General features: G+C 39.4%; 1 protein-coding gene across 1 annotated transcript in view; it reads right to left on the bottom strand.

Moving 5' to 3' along the window:
* Positions 1-19042, bottom strand: part of TDRD12 (tudor domain containing 12) — a 117803-nt gene that overhangs the window by 87502 nt on the left and 11259 nt on the right. The window contains exons 5-6 of the mRNA XM_045582895.1: positions 8191-8327; positions 6007-6126 (exon numbers count right to left, since the gene is read on the bottom strand). Of these exons, the coding sequence (XP_045438851.1) occupies positions 6007-6126; positions 8191-8327 (257 nt within the window). The remainder of the gene's footprint in view (positions 1-6006; positions 6127-8190; positions 8328-19042) is intronic.

Consider the following 19042-nt stretch of genomic DNA (forward strand, 5'->3'; position numbering starts at 1 on the left):
TTTTTTGTGGGTTTTTTTGCTTCTTTGTATTTCAAAGCTTTGACTTGATTCTTGCATTCCTCTAGTCTGCTGTTGGGTCTTTGTATAATATTTTTTATTTCAGTCAGTGTATGTTTAATTTCTAGTTGGTCCTTTTTCTTTTTTTCTTTTTTTTTTTTTAATCAATCTTTATTGTTCATATTATTACAAAGGTTCCTCATTTCTTCCCCCTTCCACCAGGTTCCCACCCCATCCTCCGGCCCCTCCCCACCCCCCATTGTCCTCATCCGTAGGTGCACAGTTTATCTTCAGTCTCTTCCTCCCTCCCTCCCCCCCCAGAACAGTCAGTCCACTCCCCTTCCATATCGTCGACTCTACTACAATGAACCGCTATTATTGTTCATCAGGTTTTTCAATCTCTTTTGTTGTTGTTGTTTTTGTTTTTGTTTTAATTAATAAACTTTTACACTTTTAAGAATAAATTTTAAAATCTAATAATTTTAAACCTTGCTTTTTTTCTGCCCTGGGAATTGAGAGCAAACTTGTTTACATGTAAACTTGCCCTTAGGCTATCAAAAGGTGTAGCCATTCAAGTGTAAATGGACACATTGTTTAAACATAGCTGCTGGTTGGAATTGGATTACCTGTTCTGGGTGGGAAGGGCTTGTCATTCCCTTTCTCCATTAAAATTAAGGTGTTAGCTTTAAAATCTCTTTTTGTCAAGAGACCTTAAACTTTCAGAATTTTAAATTTTTCAGATAGTAAATCAGTTACTTAGCATTTTCTCAAATCAATAATACCTCGACATGCCCAGGGATACACTTCACACAAAAGACATTTCCAAATAGATCAACCAACCTCATCCAGGCCCCACACAAGGCACTCACAGATCAACACCCCAGCCCTATACTAACTCAACACATCCAGATCTAAGCCTTCCTCATTTGATTCAGCAGACCCTCAAGTTCCCCCAAAAGTTTCCAGCCACGTCTGAGAGGCAGCCTTGGGGTGGAGGCAGGCAAGGAGCGAGCTGTTCCAGGCCTGGCTGCTCCAGGCCCGGCCTCTGTTGCTCTGGTCCGCTCCACAACCAGCTACTCCGGGTCTGGCCACTGCCGCTCCCGACCTGGCTGCTCCGGGCGTGGCTGCTGCTGCTCCGGGCCTGGCCGCACCCGACCTGGCTGCTCTGGGCCCATAGTTGGTCCTTTTTCATATCCTCAAGGGTCTAGTTAAATTTATTGGCCTTTTTCTAGGAAATTCTTGAAAAATCTTATAACCGTGGTTTTGAACTCTATATCCAGTCGTTTGTTTTCCTCCATTTCTTTCATTTGTGATCTATTTATTTGTCTCCACATTTTCGCTGCTTTCCTGAGTTGGTAAGGTGGCTTTGTGTGCTAGGTGTCCTATACGGGCCAGTGGATCGGCCTTCCAGTTACCTGAGGTGGACACTCCTGGTGTATTCCTTTGTGGATTGCATGTACAGCCTTGTTGTAGGTAAGTCTTGATTGTTGTTGGTGTCACTGGGAGGAATTGACCTTCAGGCCAATTGGCTGTGAGAACCCATTTTGTCTATAATGGAAGAACTGCTGCGCTGGACACACGCTTATGAGGCAGGACTTGCTTCAGTGGGGCTTTGGTGCTCACTGAGTCTGCCTTTTGAATGTGTCACTTATGGATGTGAGTAGTTGAAATGTGGTGTTGTCTCACACTGACCAATAGATACACTAGCTTCTGGATCTCCAATGTGGTGCAGGTCAGCTGAGGCCACCCAGCAGGAGCTACAGCAAGAACTACAGTTTTCTCCTCTTTTCTTGGGGTTTGGAGGTTTTGGAGCTGTCATTCCAGAGCTGCAGTTTGTTAGGTTCAGCTGCGATGGGGCAGGCCATTTATATGCAAAAGTTGCTGTGTGGAGCTTGGGTGGGTTTGTAGATTGTGCAGGGTGGTGTCTCAGAGAGACACTAGGCTAAAACGTGGCAAAGAGCGATGGCTGCCAGTCAGCCATCTCTGGGTCTCCGTGTTTCCAAGTCCCCGTGTCCCGCGTCCCAGAGCAATAAACAGTGATTGCTGTGCACATCTCTGTAAGAAAGTCACCATCACTTTCCGACTCGATGGCAGACAGTCCAGCTTCTCCGTGTAGGAGTTTAGGTCCCCAGTGTCTCCCCAGAAACTGGAGCTCAGAATAATCGGGAGCTTGTCTCCCTTTGTTTTGAAAAATAGCAGCACACCAAGTTGCCCACCACCAGCCCCATTCGTGCGCCTCCATACCTCAGCTTTTCAGTGCTTGTACACGTCTCAATGCAGGTGATAAACATTTTGTCTTTTAGTTGTAGTTTTGAAATTGTTGGGCAAGGCAGCAGTTTAGGTTTTTATTTATGCCGCCAAATTGGTTTCTCCTCCAAGGGTTGTTTTAAAGATCAAATGAGATAATGTACACAAGCACATAGCCCAGTGCCTGGACTAAAATATTACTAATTTTTCTTTTTACTAAGAAAGACATTAAGCATATTACTTCAAGAGAATTACAAAGGGTTTCTAAAAGAAGGCTAAATCATTCAATGAAAGAGAAATACCACATGACCTCACTCATTTATGAATATTAAAGAATATTATAAACTGATGAACCAAAAGATAGATGAACCAAAAGACAGAAAGCAACAAGCAGACTGTCAAATTACATCGGGGAGGGTAGGGACATCTAGGGGAGATAAGAGATCAACCGAAGGACTTGTATTCAAGCATTTAAGTACAACCAATGTACACAAAACTCTGGGGAGGGAAGGTTTGTAAGGAGGGGCAATGTTAAAATATGTACACAGATAATAATTTAATTTAAAAAAAATTAGCCTAGAATTAAATAAATAAATAAATAAATAAATAAATAAAGGCTAAATAAATGACAGTGGTTCTAGGTGAGCTCTCCCTTCCAGGATCCTGTGCCATTCTCTTTTCACACTTATTCCCTATAAGCATGCATCCTCTAAACCACATGTGTCAAACACAAGGCCCGAGGGCCAAATCCGTCCCGCCAGGCCTTGCAATGTGGCCCGCACCGCGCTGTCATCACTGCACTCCGCTGCGTTTCCATCACAATGACAGTTTATGACTGTTCCGTAAACCATTCGGCCCGCGATTTAGGCTGGATTTTAGATTTTGGCCCCTTCTCTGATTGAGTTCGACACCCCTACTCTAAACTCTAAGAGATCCCAGGAGGCTTGCAACCAGGGAGTAATGGGCAGCAGCATCTTGTCCTGGGCTAACCTGCTGACCCTGACCCCAAGACTCCCTTTCTAAAATTTAAAAAAAAAAATTATATTAAATCTTTAAAAGACTGGTTATAGACCTGGTTGGTTGCTAAGTGGTTAGAGCACTGGCCCACAAATTAAATCACAGGTTTGATTCTGGTTAAGGGCATATACCTAGGTTGAAGGCTCCATCCCTAGCCCCAGGCAGAGAACATACAGGAGGCAACCAATTGAGGTCTCCCTCTCTCTCACATCAATGTTTTTCTTTCTGTATCCCCCCTTCCCTTCCACTCTCTCTAAAAAGCAATGGGAAAAAATATCTTTGGGTGAGGATTAACAACAACAAAAAGACAGTGGTTCTAAAACCTTGCTACACACAATAAAATTATCTAATAAGCTTTAACAAAAAATGATTAATAGAATCCTAATAAGAAAAAGGCCCAAGAGAAAAATCAATCTAGACACTTAACAGGTAAATCAGTCTCACATGTCAATGTGTCCGTGTGTCTTACACACATCACACACAGAATAACTACATCACAGATATCCAAGTTTACAAGTCAGGAAAATACAAATTAAAACAAAATAGCGCCGAAACCAGCGTGGCTCAGTGGATAGAGCTTCGGACTGCGGACTGAAAGGTCCCCGGTTCGATTCCGGTCAAGGGCATGTAAGCGGGTCTAGTAATAATTAATGTCGTTTTTAAACATTCGTTTAAAATCTTGCTTGGTGTTGACTTGTATTGACATAACCTTCAAACACGTGGTATCTACAGAACGTGTGAAGTGCAATTAACAAGTTTTGCTTGAAAAAGTTTGTGTTTGGTTTGGTTTTTGTTGCAAAACTAGGGCTAAGAAGATGGCAGATGAAGAGCATATTCGGCACTGCATACTTTACGAGTTCCAATTAGGAAGAACAGCAAGTGAGGCTGCAAAAAACATCTGTAGTGCTCTTGGTCAAGATGCAGTTAGCGCCAGAAAATGCCAGCGTTGGTTTGAGAAATTTCGCGAGGGAAATTTTTTGTTAGATGACAAGAGTGGTTGAGGCCGTGTGTCCAATTTTGATCAAGAAGCTCTTCAAGCTCTTTTGGTGCAAAATCCTCAAATTACCCAACAAGAGCTTGCGACAACTTTAAATTGTTCACAAAAAACAATTTCCAATCAATTGCGTGCACTTGGCAAAGTCCAAAAGTTTGGAAAATGGGTTCCTCATGAGTTGACCGACAACAACCGTAATCAAAGAGTCACAATTTGCAGTTCACTCCTTTCTCGTCAAAACCGTTTGCCGTTTTTAGAGCAAATTGTTACCAGAAATGAAAAATGGGTGCTGTATGTTAATTTGAAAAGGCAGCCTCAATGGTTGGACAAAAATGAGGCTCCGCAGCCCACGCCAAAACCTGACTTGCATGCGAAAAAAGTGATGTTGTGTGTTTGGTGGAATTTTAAGGAATTCTTCATTATGAACTTTTACCATCTAACCAAACCATTACAAGTGCAGTGTATAGTGCCCAATTGGAAAGGTTAGCCCAAGCTTTAAGAGAAAAAGAACCCGCGCTGATTAATCGGAAGGGTGTAATTCTTCACCACGATAACACACCACCGCATACTGCAAGAATCACTGCTGAAAAACTGCGCCAGTTGGAATGGGAAGTTCTCCCTCAACCTGCATATTCTCCTGATATTGCCCCTTCTGATTACCATTTGTTTTGTTCTTTGCAAAACTTTCTTCTTGGAAAAAAATTTAATAATGAAGAATGCCTCAAAAATGCATTGACCGAATTTTTTGCATCAAAATCACAAGAATTTTACAATAGAGGGATTAAAATGCTTCCTGAGCATTGGGCACAAGTAGTAGAAGACAACGGCAACTATATTGTTGATTAAATTTTGTTGTATTGTTTAAATAAATTCGATTTAAAAAAAGTATTAGAAAACGACATTAATTATTACTAGACCTAATACCTTGGTTTCGGGCACATCCCCAGTGGGGGGTGAACAGGGGGCAGCTGGTTGATGTTTCTCTCTCATCGACGTTTCTAACTCTCTATCCCTCTCAATTCATCTGTGTAAAATCAATAAAAATATTTTTAAAAAATTTAATTTGCATAAAAGCTCCATGTAAATGAATATGTATATAAGTCCTGAAAAGAGTCTGCAAGTTCAGAGCCTACACAGGTCACAGAGGCCTCCCAGAAGAGAGGAAGTGGGGCTGGAGAGGAATGCAATGAACTTTTTTTTTTTTTTTAATGCTCCATGACCCTACATGCTATTACCCTTAACAGTTATTATTTTAAAATATATTTTTATTGATTTCAGAAAGGAAAGGAGAGGGAGACAGAGATAGAAACATCAATGATGAGAAAGAATCATTGATCGGCTGCCTCCTACACACCCCACACTGAGGATAGAGTACACAACCCGAGCATGCACCTGACTGGGACTTGAACATTGGTCTCCTCTTTCATAGGTTGACCCTCAACCACTGGGACACACAGGCCGGGAAGTTATTACTTTCTGTAAGTGAAAAAGAAAAAGAAAAAAGGAAGCTAAAAAGCATAGAGTTCAGACCCTACTCTAACCCCCTTAATTGCAGCCGCTGTAGGTGGAGTTGCCCAGAGAATTCTGCTTATGACCAGGTTTGACACACATGGACTCAGAAAAATCTCCTGAAGAAAAAAGAGACCCTTGAGATCGCTTCGCACTTCTCAAGAGGAATTAATCTCATAGATACATCAGATACTCAGTTAAGTGTTTCACCAATGAGTTACTGTATTAGAAGATGTACTTACACAATTTTAGCACTGTCTTCACAAAAGTCAAAGTGTAATGTAACAGGTTTTGTGCAATACAGTCTGAATTTTTTCGCTCTGTAGGGAAGCTGCATAAAAGTTTCTACTGCAACTCGGATGCTTTAACAGTGAAACAGAAATAGTTCAATTATAAAGAAAATTATATGTAATATTTCTTTAAAGTACACAAATATAATTAATGCACAACATAAAAACAAAACACACAAAAAAACATTATTTTTGTTTCTAATATAGCCACTAACAGCAAGAAATACTTAGAGACATTTGCCAAAGGTGACGAACACCGGTTCTTGAGCAGGGGAGAGGAGGGATCGCACTTTTTTTATGTATAAAGTGCAGATATACATGCAGTACATACACAGGTATTCAGTATAACTGATGTTAAAATTTCTTTTTTAAAAAAATATATTTTATTGATTTTTTTACAGAGAAGGAGAGAGAGAGAGAGCTAGAAATGTCGATGAGAGAGAAACATTGACTAGCTGCCTCTTGCACACCCCACTACCAGGGATGTGCCCACAACCAAGGTACATGCCCTTGACCAGAATCGAACCCAGGACCTTTCAGTCCGCAGATCGACGCTCTACCACTGAGTCAAACCGGTTTCGGCTGATGTTAAAATTTCATGGCATGGCCCGACTTAGTGGATTGAGCATTTTCCCAGTGACCAAGAGGTCGCTAGTTTGATTCCAGGTCAGGACACATTGTGGGCTCAATCCCCAGTAGACATGCTGGAAGCAGCTCATCGATGTTTCTCTCATCAGTGTTTCTATCTCTCTCTCTCTCCCTCTCCTTTCCTCTTTGTAAAATCAATAAAAACATATACTTTTTAAAATTTCATGGCATGGGAGTGGGGAGGGATTATAAAAATGTCTTGTGAGGTTCTTAGGTTGAAAAATAATGATCAAACTTGGGAGCAAATTTTATTTAAGATTTTTAAGTATCAGCCCTGGTCAGTGGTTCAGTTGGTTGAGCTTCATCCTAATATGCCAAGGTTGCAGGTTTGATCCCTGGTCAGAAAACATACAAGAGTGCACCAATGAATGTATCAATAAGTGGAACAATAAATCAATGTGTTCTCTCTCCCCCTCTCTCTCCCTCCCCCCCCCCCCTCTCTCTCTCTCTCTCTCTCTCTCTCTCTCTCTCTCTCTCTCGTCAATAAATTAAAAAATTTTTTAAAGATTTGAAGATATTTAAGTTTCAATTTCAATACACAACCAGAAATACCTTAAAGTTTCTATAAATGAGATGTTTTCATAGATAAGTGTTTGTCAACTCTGCACAAAAGAGCTGAAAGGACTGAGATTTGATAAGTTGCTCAACATTTTTTCTTTACCTTCTTCCAGGTAAATGACAGGCTTGAAAACACCATTTCATCACACCCTGGTTATGAAGATACCGCATGGACAGGCTAGGCACCTTCTGTCACAGTTCAGAAAACAGTGGTGGCATTAACTGCCCCTCAAGGCCTCCTTGTGCTCTATTTAATCATATGATTCTCTTGCCCAAAACAAACTAAACTTAACATTCCAAACACTAAAAAAAAAACATCCCCCAAAAGTTCAACACAACAGGTGTGTGTGTTTTTAACAATTATAGTTATAAAGTTGCAAACCACAAGCTAGAGATGCATCCTTTTTTAAAAAGTATCTACAAATTCCCAATGTCTGATACCCCCTTCTGCCATGGCATTCTTAAGAAAATTTAATCATATAAACCTCTTATTGCAATTAAAATCTATTTGGTGCTACTCTTTTGGAAGAAGAGTCCTCATATTTATTAAACTGATATCCTCTTAATCTGGGATGGGAAACCATGGAAAAATTACCACACACACTTACGGACAATATTTTCTCATGAACTGTGACATGTGGCAGGGGCACCTAAGAGATGCAGAGCACCTGTGCTTTCTAGGAAAGGAGGTGGGAGGAGGCTGGAGCTGCCTGCTAAGACTTCATTCTGACTACTTGCTCCGACACTCACTGCCATGCAGAAGTGAACGGAACCTGAAGTCTTGAAGAAGGCTTCCCTTATTGAAGAAGGGGGGGAAGCAAAAAACCTCCAGCTTATGACCTCTATCCCCTTACTTTGAACATTGGCACACTCCTTTAAAACTGGCATTTATCTTCTTAAAAAGCATAAGGCAAAAAAAGTCATACGTACTTTTTCGATTTCACTGGAATGTACTTGGCAAAATCCACAAGGAAGCATTCTGCCAGGTAATGGTCTGCTGAACATACAATTGACTTAATGACAGCCCTGCACCAGCACTTGAGTTCCTGACAATAAACCACACAAACCTACAAAATGAAAACTTCAGTGTTAACATCTCTAGCCACTTAATGGGATCCTAAAAGGTACTCTCAAAATCATCTCAGCCTTCATTTCACCTTTAAGAAGAGGAAAGAGATTCAAGGGGGCTGACCCTGCCTAAGCTGGATACTGCTTATCAGTGAAAGAATTTCATTAAACACAGGACACTGAATTCTAGCTCATTATTTTTCTTACAACAATGCTTTTGACTGTTTACATGACAATTTAAAGAAAGGTTTCTTAAATCAAAGCTTAAGAAATGAAACCTCAACCCCAGGTCATCTTCCCCATTTACCTCCCGTGGCTTTTACTGCCTACTGACACCTGTTTACTACCTAACACACCTGTACGTCAGCTCTGTGATGTGGATTTTTTGTCTGTTTTGTTTATTGCCATACCCCCAACACCTAGAACAGTGTTTGGCCTGTACTAAAGTCTTCAAAAACGACTTGTTGAATGGCATAGTTGATTGGAGCATTACCCCATACATCAAAAGGTGGCAGAGTGTATAAGGGAGGCAACCAATAGAATTTTTTCTCTCTCTCTTCCTGTCTCCCTTCGTTTCCTCCCTCCCTTCCTCTCCCTAAAAATCAATTTTAGCTTGGCTGGTGTGGTTCAATAGTTGAGCGTCAACCTATTAACCAGGAGGTCATGGTTTGATACCCAAGTTGTGAGCTCATCCCCAGTGTGGGGCATGCAGGAGGCAGCCAATCAATGATTCTCTCTCATCATTGATGCTTCTATCTTCTTCTCCTTTCTTCTTTGAAATCAATAACATTTTTTAAAAATAAAAATCAATTTTAAAAAATATCCTTGGGTGAAGATTAAAATAATAAATTTTAAAAAAAAAATTTCTGTAGTCCCCTTTTAGGGAAACTACCCTGCTGAATTGACAGGCCTGGGCATCCCGGCTGTCCCACAAGACTGCCAGGCCACAAGTGACTCAACGGCAATCCTCAGACCGGCAAACCAAATACAAAGTGGCCCAGTGAGGACAGCTGTGCCCAGCAAGGAAGTAGGCCAACTGAGAATCTACCCTTAGGAATTAAAGTTGGAAAATATACTGCAGCCATTCTGCAAAACTCAAATAATTCAAGACTTATTCTGCCAAAGGATGGAGGTTACTTCTGTTTAATTCTTATGTCAAAGTAACTTGTAGGAATGGTATGAATAGGTACTAATTCACATAGCCAGTTAACTTTGAAGTTGTGGTATATTAGGGTTTCCACTAGCCAAAAATGGAATAAATTAAGCATCAAAAACAATGATTATAACTGATTAATGTATAAAAAGCCATGAATTCAAAAGAGTACTTAAAAAATAAAAAAGAGAAGCAAAACACCCTGTGGACACCAATGTAGATAACTAGGCATAAATCACTATGCGTTCCTAACTTTCCAGGAAAAACTGTATTATGTCAGGGTAGCCGAACAATCCTAACACGAGGGAACATTATCTACAGAAGAACTGCAGCTCGTGAACACAGAAGGAATGTGAAAACAACCAATTTGCAAGCTTAAGTGAAAGGACTGATTGGGGCTTTGGTAATCACTGGATGGTACAACCATGACATGTAAAGTTGATGGCACCACCAACAGGGAGCACACAGGCTGTTGCCATCTAAATCCACTGGTCAATCTTAGCATCATCAAAAGTGATATTATCTCCCAATCCAATCCAAGATGATGCTTATAGTACCAATCGTTCCAGGGGGCCGGGGGCAAGTGACCCTAAATCTAATCAAAGCTTTAACTACTGGACCACAGAAAATACAGGGTATACAGAGGGAAAGTTCACACCACCACCACAAGGAAACAAGCAGGCTATCCAAAACGTGGAGTGTTTCTTTTTAATATGGAGTTGTTTTTTTGTAGTTTCTTTTTTAAAATTTTATTTTATTGTTTAAAGTATTACAAATAGTAGTACATGTCTCCTTTTTCCTCCATTGACCTTCCCCCAGCCTCCCCCACCCCCCAGTGTCTTGCATCCATTGATTATACTTACATGCATGTATACAAGTCCTTTGATCTCTTACCTCCCCCAACCCACTTCTCCCCAGGCTTCCCACTGTAATTTGAAAGTCTGTTTGATGCTTCTCTGCCTCTGTATCTATCTTTTTGTTCATCAGGTTATAATGTTCATTATTATCCATAAGTGAGTGAGGTCATGTGGACTTTTTCTTTCACTGACTGGCAATTTCACTTAGCATAATGCTCTCCAGTTCCATCCATGATGCTGCAAATGGTAAGAATTCCTTATTTTTTTTATAGCAGCATAGTATTCCATTGTTTAGATGTATCATAGTTTTCTTTTTCTTTTTTTCTTTTTTTTTGTACCATAGTTTTCTAATCCACTCATCTGCTGATGGGCATTTAGGCTGTTTCCAAATCTTAACTATTATAAATTGCGCTGCTATGAACATAAAGGTGCATATATCCTTTCTGAATGGTTTTTCTGTTTTCTTGGGATATATTCCTAGAAGTGGTATTACTAGGTCAAATGGCAATTTTATTTTTAAATTTTTGGGGAAACACCATACTGTTTTCCACAATGGCTGCACCAGTCTACATTCCCATCAACAGTGAAAGAGGGTTCTTTTTTCTCCACATCCTCTCCAGCACTTGTTTGTTGATTTATAGATGATAGCTGTTCTGACAGGTATGAGAAGGTACCTCATTGTTGTTTTGATTTGCATCTCTTGGATGATTAGTGACTTAGAGCATTTTTTCATATGTCTCGTGGCTTTCTAAATGTCCTTTCAAAAAGTTGAATTGTTTATCTTCCTTTTGTTAAATTGTATGAGTTCCCTGTAAATGTTGATTAAATCCTTATTGGAGATAACATTGGCAAATATGTTCTCCTATACAGTGGGCTTTCTTGCTGTTTTGTTGGTTTCTTTTGCTGTGCAAAAGCTTTTTATTTTGATATAGTCTCATTTATTTTTTCCTTAGATTATCTCGCCCTAGGATCTGTGTCTGTAAAGACATTGCTATGACATACATCTATACTTTTGCTATCTATGGAGTCTTGTAGCATTTTTATGGTTTCCCTTCTTACATTCAAGTATTTTAGCCATTTTGAGTTTGTTTTTGTGCATGGGATAAGTTAGTGATCTAGTTTCTTTCTTTTTTTTCTTTTTTGCATGTATCTGACCAAATTTCCTAGAACCATTTATTAAAGAAACTGTTTTGACTCCATTGTATGCTCTTACCTCCTTTGTCAAATATTAATTGAATATAATGGCTTGGGTCAATTTCTGGGTTCTCTGTTCTGTTCCATTGGTCTGTATGTTTGTTCTTAAGCCAGTACAGGCAGTTTTGAGAATCGTGGCTTGGTAATATAGCTTGATATCTGGTATTGTGAATCCTCCAACTTTGTTCGTCTTTCTCAGAATAGCTGTGGCTATTCAGGGTCTTTTTTTATTCCAGATGAATTTTTGGAGCATTTGTTCTAAATCTTTGAAATAAACTATTGGCATTTTAATAGGTATTGCATTGAATCTATAGATTGCTTTAGGTAGTATGGACCTAATGATGTTGATTCTCCCAATCTATGAACATGGTATGTTCTTCCATTTGTTTATGCCTTCCTCTATCTCCTTTTTCAATGTTCTGAAATTTTCTGAGTACAGATCTTTTAAATCCTTACTTAAGTTTATTCCTAGATATCTTTTTTTTTTAATGTTTTATTGATTTTTTACAGAGAAGAGAGATAGCTAGAAATGTCAATGAGAGAGAAACATTGACCAGCTGCCTCTTGCACACCCCCGACTGGGGATGTGCCCGCAACCAACGTACATGCCCCTGACCAGAATCGAACCTGGGACCCTTCAGTCTGCAGACCGACGCTCTACCACTGAGCCAAACTGGTTTCGGCTATTCCTAGATATCATAATTTTATTTGTGTGTGTGTGCGCACGTGCGCACACGCGTGCAATGGTAAATGGGATTTTTTTCATTTCTCTTTCTGTGAGTTCATTAGTGGTATATAAAAAGGCCATTGACTTTTGGGTGTTAATTTTGTATCCTGCTACATTGTTAAATTCATTTATTAGGTCTGTTTTTTGGTGGAGTCTTCGTGGTTTTCTATGTATAGTATCATATCATCTACAAATACAGTTTTACTTCTTTTCCAACTTGGATGCCTTTTATTTTTTCTTCTTGTCTGATCGCTATGGCTAGTACTTCTAGTACCGTGTCAAACAAGAGTAGTGACAGTGGGCATCCTTATCTTGTTCCTGTTCTTAGGGGAAATGGTTTTAGTTTTTGCCCATTGAGTATGATGTTGGCTGTAGGTTTGCCATATACGGTTTTTACTATGGTGAGGTATGATCCCTCTGTTCCCACTGTGCTGAGAATTTTTATCAAGAAAGGGTATTGGACTTTGTCATATGCTTTTTCCGCATCAATTGATATGATTATGTGATTTTTGTCTCTCAGTTTATGTGATCTAACACATTTATTTTTTTTAGTAAGTTTTTATTGTTCATATTATTACAAATGTTCCTTCTCCGCCCCCCCCCCACCATTGCTCTCCTCCACCAGGTTCCCACCCCACCCTCTGCCCTTTCCCCACTCCCCATTGTCCTCATCCATAGGTGCACAGTTTATGTTCAGTCTCTTCCCATGCCCCCCTCTCCCCTTTTCCCCAAGAATCGTCAGTTCACTCCCCTTCCATACCTCTGATTCTATTATATTCAACAGTTACTATTGTTCATCAGATTTTTTTAATTTCCTTGGTTTTGAGATTCACTTGTTGATAGTTACGTATTTGTTGTTCATAATTTTTATCTTTGTTTACTTTCTCTTCAGAAAGAACCCCCTTCAGCAATTCATATAATTCTGGTTTGACGGTGATGAATTCCTTTAGCTTTTTTTTATTAGTGAAGCTCTTTATCTGACCTTCAATTCTGAGTGATAGCTTTGCTGGGTAGATTATTTTTGGCTGTAGGTTCTTGCTATTCATCACCTTGAATATTTCTTGCCATTCCCTTCTGGCCTGCATGGTTTCTGTTGAGAAGTCAGCTGACAATCGTATAGGTGCTCCTTTATAGGTAACTACCTTCTTTGCTCTTGCTTCTTTTAATATTCTCTTTGTCTTTTGCTCTTGGAATTTTAAGTATGATGTGTCTCGGTGTGGTCCTCTTTGGATTCCTTTTGTTTGGAGTTCTGTGCGCTTCCTGGACTTGTAAGTCTAATTCTTTCACCTGGTGGGGAAAGTTTTCTGTCACTATTTCTTTCAGTATGTTTTCGATATCTTGCTCTCTCTCATCTTCTGGGACCCCCATAATTCTGATGTTGGTTCGCTTGAAGTTGTCCCAGAGGTTTCTTACATTATCTTCAATTTTCTGGATTCTCTTGCCTTCTAGCTTCTGTGGAGGAGTGTCTTCTGGCTCTTTATGTTCCAAATCTTTGACTTGATTCTTGCGATCTTCCCTTCTGTTTTTAGGACTCTGTAAAATATTTTTTATTTCAGACAATGTATTCTTTATTTCTTGTTGATCCCTTATCATTTCTTGTTGGCTCCTTATTAATTCTAGTTGATCTCTTTTCATATCCTCATAGGTCTTATCCATCTTTTCTAGGAAATTCTTGAAAAACCTTATAAGCGTAGATTTGAACTCTATATCCAGATGCTTTTTGTCCTCCATTTCTTTTGTTTGTGATCTATTTTGTTGTCTCATTTCGCAGTTACAGATGGGACGGGGTTTCAGGGTGGAGCCTGCAGCTTTGGCTTCCATCAGCCCCGCCCTATGCGGGTCCTTCAGTGCTTGCTGCCGGCACCTCTTGGGCTTTTAAAGCTCCTCCGCGCCTCCTTCTGGTTTTCTCCTTGCTTCTCACTGAAGAATTTCCAGTCAGTCAACCTTCCTGTAGTTCTGGGTAATGTCTGTTTTATATTTTTGTTGTATTTTATTGAAATTGTTGTGTGCGGCTGCGGCTAGGTGTTCACCTGGGCGCAGGCATCTTGGATCGATCTATCACATTTATTAATTTGCACCATATGGTACCATCCTTGCATCACCAGAATAAATCCCACATGGTCATGGTGTATGATCTTTCTAATGTATTGCTGAATCCGAGTTGCTAGAATTTTGTTGAGGATTTTAGCATCTATGTTCATCAAGGATATTGGCCTCTAGTTCTCTTTTTATGTGGTGTCTTTATCTAGTTTTGGTGTTAGGATAATGTTGACTTCATATAAAGAGCTTGGAATTATGCCTTCCTCTTGAATTTCTTGGAGTAGTCTGAAGATAGGTTTAGTTCTTCTTTGAATGCTTGGTAGAACTACCCTGTAAAGCCATTTGGACCAAGGCTTTTGTTTGCTGGAAGGTATTTTTATCACTATTCCAATTTCTTTGGTAGTTATTCAGGTTTTTCTTATTTTTCTTGGTTGAGTTTTGGGAGCTTATATTTTTCTAAGAATATGTCCATTTCGTCGGAATAGAGTTGTTCATAGTGTTTTTTCATAATCGTTTGTATTTCTGTGAGATTGGTTGTTACTTCACCTCTTTCATTTCTGATTTGGGTCCTCTCTCTTTGCTTCTTGGTGAGCCTGGCTAGATGTTCATCATTCTTGTTTGTCCTTTCAAAGAACCAGTTCTTGGTTTTGTTGATCTTTTCTGTGTTGTTGTTGTTTTGTCTCTATGTCATTTATCTTCACTCTGATCTTTATCATTTCCATCCTTCTGCTTACACTGGGATTTTCTTGTTGCTCTCTTTCTGAGTTGTAGGTTTAGATAATTTATTACCATTGTTTCTTGTATTTTCCGGTAGGCCTGTAGAGCTATAAACTTCCCTCTGAAGACTGCTTTCACTGTGTCTCACAGATTTTAGATTGTTATGTTTTCATTGTCGTTTATGGCCATGATGCTTTTTATTTTTTCTTTTATCTCTCTGGTAATCCAGGCATTGTTCAATAGCATGCTATTTAGCCTCCAGGTGTTTGATTATTTTTCATTGTTTTTATTGTAGTTGATTTCTAGTTTTATGCCATTGTGATCTGAGAAGATGCTTGATATGATTTCTATCTTCTTTAATTTGAAGAGACTTTGCCTGTGGTCTATCTTTGAAAATGACTCATGCACTGGAGAAGAATATATATTCTATGGCTGGGGGTGAAATGTTCTGAAGAGGTCAATTAATTCATTCTGATATAGCATGTCATTTAGGATTATTTCTTTGCTGATTTTTTGTTTAGAGTATTTGCCCAGTGGTGTTAGTGGGGTATTAAAGTACCTACTGTGACTGTATTGCTGTTAATCTCTCCCTTGATAGCCTCCAGTTTTTTTATGTACTTGGGTGCTCCTGCATTTGGTGATGTGTTTACCAGAGTTATATCTTCTTGTTGGATTGCTCCCTTTAGTATTATGAAGTGGCCTTCCTTATCTCTTGTTATGTCCTTCACTTTGAGACCTAATTTGTCAGATAGAAGTATTGCTATCCCACTTTTTTTTCTCATTTCCACTCACCTGAAATACCTTTTCCATCCTTTCACCATCAATCTGTGTGAGTCCTTTTATCTGAAGTGGATTTTCTGTAGACAGCAGGTTTTTTTATCCACTCAGCTACCCTATGTCTTTTGATTGGGGCATTTAATCCATTTATATTTAAAGTTATTATTGATAAGTACTTGTCACCATTTTTATTTTTTATCCCTGTGTTCCTTCTTCACTTCCTATTTCTTCTTTTTACAGCAGACCCAATATTTCTTGTATTGCTGGTTTGGAGGTAATAAACTCCTAGTCTTTTTTGTCTGTGAAGCTCCTGATTTCACCTTCAATTTTGATTGATAGCCTTGCTGGGTACAGTATTCTTGGATTCAGACCCTTCCTTTGCACAACTTTGTGCATTTCATTCCATTCCCTTCTGGCCTGATGTGCTTCTGTTGAGAAATCAGTCGTTAGTCTGATGGGTAACTTTCTGTCTCTCTCTGGCTGCTTTTAAGATTCTTACTTTATCGCTGTTGTTTGCCAGTCTACACTAATAAAAGAGAAAGATGGAAACTGACCATACCTTTGCAACGCCCACCAGCCAATCAGAAGTGAATATGCAAATTAGCCCAACAAAGATGGCAGCTTAATTTGCAAATACAGGCACCCAGTAGCTGGGGGCAGCACCCCAGCCACTGAGGGCCTCTGGGCAGCGTGGGAAGGCAGAAAGGCAGCTCCGGGCCAGAGCAAAGGCTGTGCTGGCAGCCAGGATAAAGAAGGCCCATTCTGCATGAATTTTCGTGCATCAGGCATCTAGTTTAATTATAATGTACTTTGGTGTCGGTCTTTCAGGGTTCATTTTGTTTGGGACTATGTGAGCATCTTGGACTTGTGTGAGTTTTTCTCTTCCCTGTATCAGGGAAGTTTTCTGTGATTATTTCTTTAAACAGGTTTTCTATTCCTTGCTCATTTTTCTCTCCTTCTGGCACCCCTATTATGTAGATGTTGTTTCGTTTCGTGTTGTCCCAAAGTTCCCTTAGGCTCTCCTCCTTTTTTCAAGTTTTTTTCCTAGATGCTGCTCTGCTTGGGTATTTTTTTCCCCATTTTGTCTTCTAGCTCACTGATGCAATTCTCCATTTCTTCTACTCTACTGTTGATACTTTCTACTGAGTTCTTTATTGTAGTGATGTCATTTTTCATTTCTTCTTGGTTCTTCTTCATTTCCTCTTGGTTCTTATACATATTGTTGAATTTGTCTTCTGACCTTATGACCTTTCTCTGAATTCTTTCTCTGGCAGGTTGCTTTTTTCCATTTAATTTACTTCCTTTCCTAGTGATGCCTGCTTTTCTTCCATATGTGAGCTGTTTCTTTGTCTCCCTATAATCTCTCCTCTCTGGGTGTCTGATCATATAGCTCTCTCTCTCCTGCATTGACTTAAAGGCACAAAATACAACACAACAAGGCACAATGCACAAGGCACTGAACACAAATGTATTCATGATACTAATAACCCCAAATAAAGGTGACCACCTTTATTTGGGGTTCACCTTTATTTGGGGTTATTAAAAAAAAAGAGAGAGAGAGAATTAGGGGATTTAAAAAAAAAATAGTGCAAAAAAATAGGATAAAAAATAAGAGAGAAAATAAGGAGAATAAAAAAGGTGGAAAAACTATTTATATGAGGGGAAACTCAAATAGAACAACAACTAATCAAAAAAATGCAAACAACTAACACCTAGATATGAATGCAAACTATAAACAACAAATAATAACAAGTGAGATGAAAAACAGAAGCAAAAAAAGAGAAACAATCACATAAACAAACAAAAAAAAAGCTAATCAACAATCTAACAACAATAGGACAGAGAAAAAGAAGAAAACAAAATAAAACAAAAAACATTTTAAAAAAACAAAAAAGGAAGAGAAGAGAGATGTGTATGGACTTGGAGCAAGGGACTGGAAATTAGATATATAAGTAGGATGAATTAACAGGGAGTAAAAAGAAGGAATAGAGAAAATCTAAAGCAGGAATAGGGAAATAAAAACAGGACAACAAAGGGGAAAAGTGAGAGTGTGTTAGCATAAAGGTAAAGTTGAGATAGAGTAAAATGATGCTAAAGAAAAAATTAAAATAGAATGTAGAACACTAATGCCAAAATAAAATAAAGAGAAAATTAAAATAAAACTTTTTTTAAAAAGATAAAATCAGTAGTAATAATACTGATTTTAAAAATATATAATAATTAAAAAGTTAAAATCAAGTCAGAAAAAACAAAAAAATAGTTTCTTAAAAGATAAAAAATAAAAATGTGCAGTTTGGCACACGTGTTTCTTGTCAGGTAGTCAGGACAGTACTGAAGTTCCCTGTGTTCCACCACTCCTTTGTGTCATAGTCACAATCTTGTTTTCAAACAGGCAGTATTTCTTTGTTTCTCAGCCTGCCTGTAGTTGTGTTTACACAAGAGTCAATTTGTGATTCAACCCTTGGGTGGCAGTGTTTCTGGATTGACATCTGGGGCTATAAAGTCCTCCTTACTCAGTATTTACAATCTGTTTTCCCTGCTGCACTTAATACTGGCTTGGGGGTATGGTCTGCCCCAGGACTGGGTTTTTTCCCTATCATTTCTCCCCACTCTGATCCCAGGTTCCACAAAAACAACTTTCCCCTGCAGTCTCTGAGAGTGTTTTTAATTGGGTGTTCCTATGTACTGGGCTTAGCAATCAAAAGCAAGGATTTAAAGAGAGAAAAAAGAGTCAAAGTGCACAAACTCATGGCTTTTTTGCCCCTGCACTGGGCACAATTCTGCTTATGTCTCTGTGCACGTCTTCTCTCCCACCGCTTCCCTGCACAGCACAGCAAGTTTACTGGTAAAGCTTCAGGCTGCTTTTTTGTGCTCAGCCCAACTATGGGTTGATTTCTAGAGTTCCCTTCTATCAGCAGTCCTGCCACATTCACAGACTACACTGGCCCCAATGGCCACCGATTTTGTGAGGCGCAGACTTCCTCTGAACCTCTAGATCACATGTGTCAAACACAAGGCCAGAGGGCCAAATCCGTCCCGCCAGGCCTTGCAATGTGGCCCGCACCGCGCTGTCATCACTGCACTCCGCTGCATTTCCATCACAATGACAGTTTATGACTGTTCAGTAAACCATTCGGCCCGCGATTTAGGCTGGATTTTAGATTTTGGCCCCTTCTCTGATTGAGTTTGACACCCCTACTCTAGATCCTGCTGTGCGCATTTCTCCCTCCAGCCTGGATCGCAGACCTC

This window comes from Pipistrellus kuhlii, unplaced genomic scaffold (assembly GCF_014108245.1).
Source record: "Pipistrellus kuhlii isolate mPipKuh1 unplaced genomic scaffold, mPipKuh1.p scaffold_m20_p_17, whole genome shotgun sequence".
Lineage (NCBI taxonomy): Eukaryota > Metazoa > Chordata > Mammalia > Chiroptera > Vespertilionidae > Pipistrellus > Pipistrellus kuhlii.